We start from the raw sequence: 9,654 nt of genomic DNA, 5'->3' as shown, positions 1-9,654 counted from the left end.
TCTCAGGACGAGATTCATCTTAAGGGGGTAGAATTGTAACACCCTAAAATTTATCTCCTTTAAAATAGAACTAAAATGATTTATTTATGAATTTTTGTGCACATGAAATATCAAAAAATAAAAAAATATTAATTTAAAATACATCATAAGGTTTAGCAACTGATTGTGCATACATGTTGGTGCATAAAGTTTATCGTGATAAGTGGTGTTGATCCAAAACTCCAAAGTAATTTGGAATGTTTTTGAAAAGGGTTTGAAAATGGCTTTGAAATAAAAGAAAAGAAAGAAAAGAAAATTAGAAAATAAAAGTATTTTTAAAGTTGTAAAGTTTATCTTGGAAAGCCTAACAAAATTGTCCATTTTTATTTAAATAGGGAAGTATATTTGAAACTATACTTGAATTTGATTTGAATTTAGCTTAGAATTGAAAACTAGAATTGAAAAAGAATTTGATTTGAAAAAACTCTATTTCTTCCTTTTTCAGCCCAGCCCCAGAACCGACCCAGCCGCGTCTCCCCTTCCTTCTCGTTTTCTCCCGCGCCTGGCCTGGTGGATTTAAGTAGGCAGAGGATTTAAAAGGAGCTCAAATGACTAGTTTTCATACGACAAGTACGTGCGTCGATGCCCATCCAAATACTCGGATCCGTAGAACATTATTCGTGAGTCAGATGGCCGTTGGCCAAATCTTCCAGCAACGGCCAAGTACGTCTACACCGCCAACCGTTGCATCAAAAATCTATTATAAATACACACATTGCCAACTATATACACCAACTAGTACCTACTACAAGCAAAGTAGACCAACCATTGGTATGGAATAATATGGATGACTCATTTTTTTAGTAATTTCTGCGAACCCGCTCAACTCCTTAAATGTAAGCTCACATCCACAACATACAACCACACATCATTCAATACAAAAAATTTCATCCACATCCACATCCACACCGTCGTCCCATCAACTATAGGCAGTGTGTTATCTAAATTATACTCGTAAAAATAACACAAATCTATCTAAGTCAACTTTTGTTCTATACTCTCTCGGTCCCTTTTAATTATCATTCTCACTTCTCGAGAAGTCAAATGTATTCAATTTTCACAAAATATATAAAAATATATTAATATATATAGTACATAATTAGTATCATGCCCGTGTGTTGCAATTTATCTGAAGAGACAAATGTTGCTAATATTTTCTATAAACTTAATTAAACTTAAAAAGGTTTGACCGACACGAATCATAACTATGCTAAAAAAGGACAGAGGAAATACAAGCTACTCCCTCTCCGTCAAAGCATGCAATCCTAGGATTGGAGTGGTATCGAAAAAAGATGCAATTTTAAACCATAGGAGCTAGTAGTAGTGGGATCCACTGACAAAAAAAAGTCTGATCCTGGTGAATCACACAGCGGTAAGAGTGCTAATTGGCTGACCGCAAGTGCAGATGAAAGAGAAAAAGGCTGGCGCTGTCACTGCACAATGAAAACATAGAGTTACATGCGTATTTTTTCTCCACCACTAAGTTTGCCTGGGGAACCTAGATTTGCATGCTTTAACGGACAGAGGGAGTATCATAGAGGCCTTTACTGACAATTCAATGCCCTGTTTGGATTCGTTACACAACAGTTAGCTAGGTAATAGGATGTAGCTAATATTCGCTGGTTAATAATTGACTAGGTACCTATTAGCTGGGAGGGTGTTTGATACACAGCTAATTGATGAGATAGTTGTTATTTCTCCACTTATTTCTCCACTTATTAGCTGTTACTATCCAATTTGGTCCAACTAGTGAGATAGTGAGATAGTTGTTATTTCTCCACTTATTAGCTGTTACTATCCAATTTAGTTCAGCTAGTGAGATAGTTATTATCTAGAGGTCTAGCTAATAATTGGCTACACTATTATCTATATGGATCCGAAAGAGATAATTATGATAACTACCTATAGTTATTCAAACAGGGCCAAGTAGAGTACTAGACACATGGAATGCTAGGAGGTTTCAGAGCCGACCATCCAGCATCTCTAGTTGGATCGATGGCCTTGTTGGAGGTTGCAGAGACTGCGTTTTGTGAGGCGATGAAAACAGTATAGTTCTCAAGGCCGTGTTTAGTTCCATCAAATTCCCAACTTTGACACTGTAAAAAGAAGATTCCCCGTCACATCAACCGGTACATGCATAGAGTACTAAATGTTGACGAAATCAAAAAATAATTGCACAGTTTGGTTGTACTTTGCGAGATGAACGTTTTGAGCCTAATTAGTTAACGATTGGACAAGTATTACCAAATAAAAACAAAACAACACTGTAGCTACAGTGTAGCTACAGTGATTTGGGCGGCGCTGATTCCGCCGAACTAAGCGTGGCCCAACTTCAGAGCATCCAGTTCCAATCGCTCAACAGCTGCCCCAGGCCAGTCGTCATCATCAGTGCGCTCGTCGGCTGGTGAACTGGGCCATCTCGTGACGATAGGTCCCGGGCCGTGAGCCCACCGGCTCGGAGTACTCGACCATTCGGTCACGTGGCGCTCGTCAGCAGCATGTGTCTGCGTGCGGCCGCTGCAGTCCGCAGTCCGCAGTCCGCAGAGTTTCTCGCCGGATTCCCCAAACCCCCCAAGCAGCTCCCTCTCCTCTCCGCCTCCACCCATCGAGCATCGAGCACCGAGCGGCGGCGGCGGCATGGAGGCTGGCGGCGAGGAGTTCGCGATCGGCGTGGTGATCTCCGCGAAGACCACCCTGGGGGAGGAGTTCGAGGGCCAGATCGTCGCCTTCGATCGCCCCTCCAACCTCCTCGTTATCCATATCCTTCCCAAATCGCTCATGCTCCTCAACCGCATCTCCATGTCCTTTACCTATCGGTCTCGCTGTTCGTTTGCCCGTGTTGTTTTTTTTGTTTCCTTGACGGTGTAGATCACAGGAGGGCGTGGGGAGGGCCGAGAGGGGGGAGCGGCGGAATGTGAGGGTGCTCAAGGCGAACTACATCCGGGAGTTCTCTGTGGTCAGCAAGGGTGACGACCCTCTCGATCCTTCCGGCTGCATGCTGGACCTCAACGCCATTTATGCCCGGGAGGATGCTGCACTCAGGTGCGTTAATCACTGTGATTTAGACGTAATATATGCCGATTTGGGCTGCTCCTGTGTAGGGTGCTGTAATGAGTGGATCACACATCTTGGGGAAACAAGTACTAATTGAGATTTATTTTGTTTCGATACTAGCTTGCTAGTGTAAATGTGAACTCATGCCCGAGCAAAAGGAAAAGGATTCAATCTAGAATCACCTTTCCATCTGTGGCCTAAATTGATTATTGCTGAAGTTGTGCGACTCAGTTAGACCTAACTCTTTTATAGCTGGTAAATCGATATTATTTCCATGTCGAAACATCAACAACAGTGTTAATGCAGATTTCTAGCAAGGGAAGGGGGGGGGGGGGGGGGGGGGGGGGGGGGGGGCGGGCAATGTGTGCCTGGAGATAAGAGAGCTAGAAGGAGGTCTATAAGCTATAGTGATATTGTTCAGATTGTTTGTGGCCCTGCAGTGCAGACCCTGGCCTTTTAACATTAGATCAAATGGCATCACCAAAGATATGCCAACATATTGGAAATAAGGAAACATCCTCTTAATTGGGATAGCTATATAGTAGTAAAGGTTTGACCAAGAAAAAGAGTATATCTTGTGAAAGATTTATACTTGTGGGCTTTGGAGCTCTCCTATCATGATTTGGTCTGAGTTTTTTGGTCCATGGAAAAGAATTTGGAAGTCTTGTGCTCCACATAAATGTTGTTTCTTCATGTGGTTGGTTGCACCTGCACACAATATGTGCTGGATCGCCAATAGGCTTGCACGGCGAGGTCTTCCACACCCAGAACATTGCCCGCTCTGTGACCAACATGAGGGAACTTTAAACCAGTTGCTCACCTCTTCCCTTTTCACAAGAACTTTCTGGTTCAACCTGCTGCAAATTGTTGGCCTACAAGCTCCGCCCCTGCAACCAGACGAGTGTTTTTTCGAAGATTGGTGGGCATAGGCTGAAACAAAGGGTGGATATTCAAAAAAGAAAGGGCTAAACTCTGTCGTCATACTTGGAGCATGGTCGGTTTGGAAACATCTTAATAGTTGTGCGTTTGATGCCTCATCACCTGACCTGGCTAGAGCACTGTTGATCGCTAGGGAGAAGTTGCATGACTGGGATCTGCCAGGGCTAAAGGCATCTCTTGCCTCCTCGCCCTGCTGCCGGACATTGTTTAGTGGTGGTGTGCTGTTTCTCAGGTCGGGTCGTATTTTTATATCTGTCAAGGCAATTCCTGTATTAAAGACTCTAGTGTGCGTGGGTCTGGGTTTGTAAGGGATCTTGCCCCTTCTCTTTTTCTTCTTAATATAAATGATACAGCTGTTTCGAGAAAAAAAAATTGATCAGAGTTGCGTTGCCTTTGGTGGCATTTAAAGTTCGCGGAGATAAAAAAACCTGGCCAACTGAAGGCTATGTTGCAGAGTTTCATCCACAAGAAGTGCCAAGGTCTAAAGACCGGGCAATGGTCATTCCAGATTTGTGTAAAGAACCAGAGGACATGAATGATGCCTATTTCTAGATAATAGCCATGCTGTGTAAGGTCTAGTATGTGTGACTGATGTTGCTCTTTCGATTGGAAGCTGGGATTCTCAGTAGTCTTGGCTTTTGATAGTTTCTCTGGAAGTCTTTTGGGGATGGTAATAGCTAAAGCAGCCCTCTTACTGTCGTAGTGGTAGTTCTAGCTTTTATGCTACTAGTTTTGTATATCATGGATATTTGGATTCACTCGTAACTTTGTAATTTTATTACCTTGAGCGATACAAAGAAAAGGGGCAGACCCAGTGCCGGAGGCTCCCACATGAGTGGGGTCTGGGGAAGGGAAAAACCGAGGCAAGCCTTCCCCCCGCAAAATCTACGGAGAGGCTGCTTTGAACCCACGACCTGGTGACTCAGTGAGACAGCTCTCACCACTGCACCAGGCCTGCCCTTCTACCTTGAGCGATACACCGTTATGGAAAAAACCCTGGTCAACTGTGCCACTAGCATAACATGTTGCATGGAAAATTTTGGAATTTAGTAGAGCATTGAAGATGGCTTTTCTTTTTTTTTTCATGTTTGTATCAATTGAGTCTGCATAATTTGTTGCCTTGTTCTGATTATTGGTTGTGTCTTGAAAGTATGGAATGGAACATGTAACCAGTGGCGGACCCAGGATTTGAACCCAGGTATATGGCCTAAGGCTGGGTCCACCCATGCATGTAACTAGCGTGTGTAAAAGATACTAAGCTAGCATTTTTTTCGAGGAATTGAGGTCTCTTTTGCCATGCGGTATCAGTGGTGTTCACCTTGAGGTTTATAGTTCTTATGTGTTGTCCTAGTTTTACTGTCATGCATATGCCCATACCAGTGGCAGTGAACTATAATGCTTTAAACATTAGCATGCTCTTAAAGTACAATTGAGATGAGGTAAGTTATGAAGTTAGGCAAAAAGTACTTTAGTGAAGTGATTTTTTGTTTTGAGTTTCTTCTATCACTTTTTTCTTTGGCTATCATCATGATGGATGATCTTTGTCGTGCCTCTTGAACCCAAAATGAGGCTAGTAGCTTTTCGAAGTCTTTTGTGGTCCAACTGAAGCTACCAATTATAGGGGTACTGTAATTTGTCTGGTCATTGCTTTTAGTTGTAGTAGAACTGTAGAAGTTTCTTAGAGTTAATGTTTTTGACTATTCATTAGTGTGAACAGTGGATCTTGGTCAAAACATCCCCATACTTCTTCTGGGCTTCAAATGGCCATCCTACTTATTAGTCATTACAGTCTTTTGTCCCCCTTATGCTCTGTTACTATGTAGATGTGCTGTATTAGCTTATTACCATTCTATCAACATGAGAATTATCTTTCATGCCATTATTGTCTACTCTGTCAATTCACTTGTCACACCACATCTAATGATATGTAGGCAAGCAGAGATTGAGGCCGAGAGAATTGGTGTTGGTGTCACCCCAGAAGCTCAAAGTATATTCGATGCGCTGTCCAAGACGTAAGTTAACTTCACTTGTGTGCTTTTGATAACGTTCTACACATAATTTCAGGTCCGACATTACAGTTTGTCACTGCAACTATGTTTTTGGTTTCTCTGCATGCACAATTTGATGTTTTCCCAAGTTTACATTGGACCACATACTCCCCAAGTGCAATATAAAAGTTACTCTGTTCACTGGAAACTTTACAAACATGAAAATATCTCAGAATGAGTTTTATGCTATGATAACTGGATCAGCAACAAGTTATACCCTCGATAAATATTCGATTATGGCAAGGGATGCTCCTTATGTAAGACCAATGGAAATTGGGAAGTTGTCTGCATGCAAGGGGTGATTGCAGCGCCTTCTACTTCTCATAGCTATTATTTTCTCTCGATGTGGCTCTCTAGTTTATTGCAGCAAATTGATTTCTCCCAATGTGCCTTGCTCTGATTTGTCCATGACAATTTGGTTTCTTTCATACAATTTTCTAAAGTATTATAACATTTATCTCTGTTAGATATTCTATATAGCACTATGACAGTAAGGGCATATGCTTTCAGATAACAAATTATGTTGTTCCATTCCATCAGGCTTCCGGTTCAGTGGGACAAGACTGACATTGTTGTAATGAAGGAGGTTCGTGTACGCAGTCCGTACCTGCCTGAAAATGTAAGTGGAGGAACAGCGGCAGCAAATGAACGCGTTAAGAAAGTGGTAAATACTTAACGCTTGACATCAATGTTCATAATTTTACATAGTTGGACCAGTAAAAGGACTAATAACATTTTTTTGGTCACCCTTCTGTTTTTGGTTGTGTTTGCCTCTTGCAGATTGACTTTGAGAGGAAAAGATTACATTCACGTGTACCTGGCCAATTCTCTTGACTTAAAAGGCTTGACTATAGTTTTCTTATTGCGATGATCAGGTTTTCTATAAAATGTTTAAGAAAAAATCTGTCATAATAATCATATCAACTAGCTAATTCTGTACTGTTTGATAGATGGCATGTGTTACTTGAATGGATTATAACACCTCGTATTGTACAATTGTTAGTTTTATCGCTGGTACAGTAGTTGGGAAGGATTGAATTGAAGTAGCACATGCAAATCGAAAGAACTCATAACATCGAAAGTATTGCAGCTTATTTGCAGCACCAGCAGCTGTTATTTGTCTCTGCTGGCACTGTACAACTGCTGTTTTTGGCTGCAAAAAAGTTCAAGCGAACAAGCCTGAAAATCCATCCACCATACTTTATTGTTTCATTTAGTAGGCTTCTAATCCAACCCTGCTTTGTCGTTGTAACATTTTTTTGGCGGAGAAAATCAATTGGCGCCCTGTTACAGGCTTTATTTGGGAGACTGCTAGTTCAATCGTTTTGTCGTAGTAACAATGTTTGGATTCTGGCGACAACTCGCCTCGCCACAGTTGTGGCACGTCACAGTTTAAAACGCTGTTGTTTGGTTCGTACTTAGGTGAAGGCAGCCACGAAAGCACCAGACTCATTTGCCGCCGCAGATTGTGGCCTAGGATTTCTACGCCTTAAGTTGCAGCATCGCTGTAACTGGCTGCAACAGAATCGTGGCACTCCATGGCACAGAACCAAGCATCCCCATAAGCTTAGGTTCCGTTTGCTTCGCTGAAAAAAACAAGACAGAAACATTATTTCGGCTGATTTGTTGTGAGAGAAAAACACTGTTTCGTCTGAAAAAACAAGTTGAAAAAGACGGATTATAAGAAAAACGAACAGAGCCTTAATATACAGGACCCACATGTCAGTGGGGAGAAATCCCTCTTCCTCCTCTCTCTTCTCCTGTTTTCTTCCTATGCTGTCTGATGCTGAGGCCCATGGTGGCCTGCCCGCGAGGCGCGGCGGGGCACGGCCTGCGAGGAGTGGCAGACGACAAGTTGCATGGCCTACGAGGAGCGGTGGCTGGTGAGGCGAGGCATTTCGGTTCATAGAAAATATGAGATCTGGTCTAAAAATTTCTTTAAACCGAGTGTTTTGGTTTTCTTTTGTTTAGTTTTGAGTCTAATCGAATTTTTTGAGCAAAGGTTAAAATAGCAAAAAAAATTTTGCATGTGTTCAAACATATCAACATTATCGCTATTTTTTTACGTTGAACATTATCGCTATTTTAGATAATATTAATAATTGATAAGGAAACAATAGCAGTATATCGGTTGTTTGGTTCCAAGCCAACGCTAGCCACCGAAGTTGTGGCGGCGCCGAAGACTTGTGACGAAGAAAAACGCCACCACACCTGTGGAGCAAACAAGCATGGAAACGAACTAAGAAAAAGTGTGGCTGCCACAACACATCAACCAAACAATAGATAAAATTTAGTGGCAAACGCATGCATAGCGAGGCAAAGATTGGCTCGAAACCAAACAACCTCATATTGACATAAAAATATAATTGTTCGAATATGAGACAACACACAAACCAAAATATGCTTAAAATACAACTTCATAGTGAGGTGCAATTTTTTTAGTTCCTCGATATCTAGAAACAGACAGTGAACCATTTTTTTTATTCTAGATCTTTCAGTTTTGTTTCCAGTTCTTTCAGTTTGGTTTCTCGGAATCTCAGTTTCAGTTAATTGTGCACACCCCTACAGCCGCCACACCTGCCGCGATACGTACTGCCATCGGCCAGCCGCCCACACCTCCGCTGATGCGCAAGAGCTCCAGCTAGAGATGCCAAGTCGTACATGAGCCCAATGGAGAAGTTGACCACTTTGCAAAGGTGAGAAGAGGCCGAGATCAATGGTGTGATGACCTTGTAGCAGTGCAAATCTTGCTTCGTTGTCGGCAACTATGAAATCTTCTTTTACCTCTGTTTTCTCGGCGCGTCTGTCTATCTCGCCTCGGGCATCCGCAAAAACTTTTGGTTGGAGCTCATGTTTTGTTCTTGTGTTTTGTGAATGAAAGTGAGCCTTTCCAGTGGAACGACAAGATTCATTGGCGTTTGACGTGAGCAAAACGTAGGAACTGCATTCCTTTAGAATTTGTCCGAAATTCCTACGACCCAAACAAGGTTTTAAAGGTAGGTCACCTATAGTTTATCATCGTATATTCGAGGTACAATCCATTTAAATGGGCTATATGGTCAACTAGAAGTGATAAACTATAGGTTTACGAAGTACATAGGAGTATTTGGCTTATAGATGTTAATAGTCTTCTTAAAAAACGTTACAAGTTTAAAACAATTTAATTTAGGATAAAACTAGAGTGTCATCTTGTAGACGACCGAGAACGGAGTTTGAGCAAAAAATCTCGCCTCGCAAAGTGTCTTGTTCGTGTGGCAGCTCTTCCTCGCTCTTTCAAAACAGACATCCACCGTACATTATGTATGATCGTGGTACGAACCAGTATCACTGGCGCACCTTGTGAATGGGAGGAATCTACTGTCAGTTCTTTCAGCTTTTCACTCCGGTGTTTTGTCACGTTGTCTGCATGTACTGATAGGTCTTTATTAGGGTGAGAAACATGTCGGAGCGCGAGTGAGCCCGTGATAATAAATGCAAAACGCGGCAGACCTTGCATTTTGTCCCAATCCGTGTATCCGACTCTCCGTGACTATTCGAACAAATCAACAAGGATTCACAGACAATAAATACACAA

At 42.0% G+C, this 9,654-nt stretch overlaps 1 protein-coding gene across 1 annotated transcript; it reads left to right on the top strand.

The window, feature by feature from the left end:
- Positions 1–2,520: 2,520 nt before the first annotated feature.
- Positions 2,521–7,126, top strand: LOC136464418 (uncharacterized). The gene is made up of 5 exons (XM_066463368.1): positions 2,521–2,798; positions 2,914–3,081; positions 5,964–6,044; positions 6,621–6,744; positions 6,861–7,126. The coding sequence occupies exons 1-5, from the start codon at positions 2,677–2,679 to the stop codon at positions 6,912–6,914; spliced, it is 549 nt and encodes a 182-aa protein (XP_066319465.1). The 5' UTR covers positions 2,521–2,676; the 3' UTR covers positions 6,915–7,126.
- Positions 7,127–9,654: the final 2,528 nt, after the last annotated feature.

The sequence above is a fragment of the Miscanthus floridulus genome, chromosome 7, assembly GCF_019320115.1.
Source record: "Miscanthus floridulus cultivar M001 chromosome 7, ASM1932011v1, whole genome shotgun sequence".
NCBI classification, from domain to species: Eukaryota; Viridiplantae; Streptophyta; class Magnoliopsida; order Poales; family Poaceae; genus Miscanthus; species Miscanthus floridulus.
Note: the sequence above shows the minus strand (reverse complement) of the source record. Positions and strands in the feature narration are given on the sequence as shown.

Excerpts from the sequence above, each read along its gene's own strand:
- LOC136464418 (XM_066463368.1), top strand. The coding sequence starts at position 2,677 with ATGGAGGCTGGCGGCGAGGAGTTCGCGATCGGCGTGGTGATCTCCGCG. Across the intron at positions 2,799-2,913 it reads TCCAACCTCCTCGTTATCCA|GGAGGGCGTGGGGAGGGCCG; the intron begins TATCCTTCCCAA and ends GTGTAGATCACA. Across the intron at positions 6,745-6,860 it reads ATGAACGCGTTAAGAAAGTG|ATTGACTTTGAGAGGAAAAG; the intron begins GTAAATACTTAA and ends TGCCTCTTGCAG.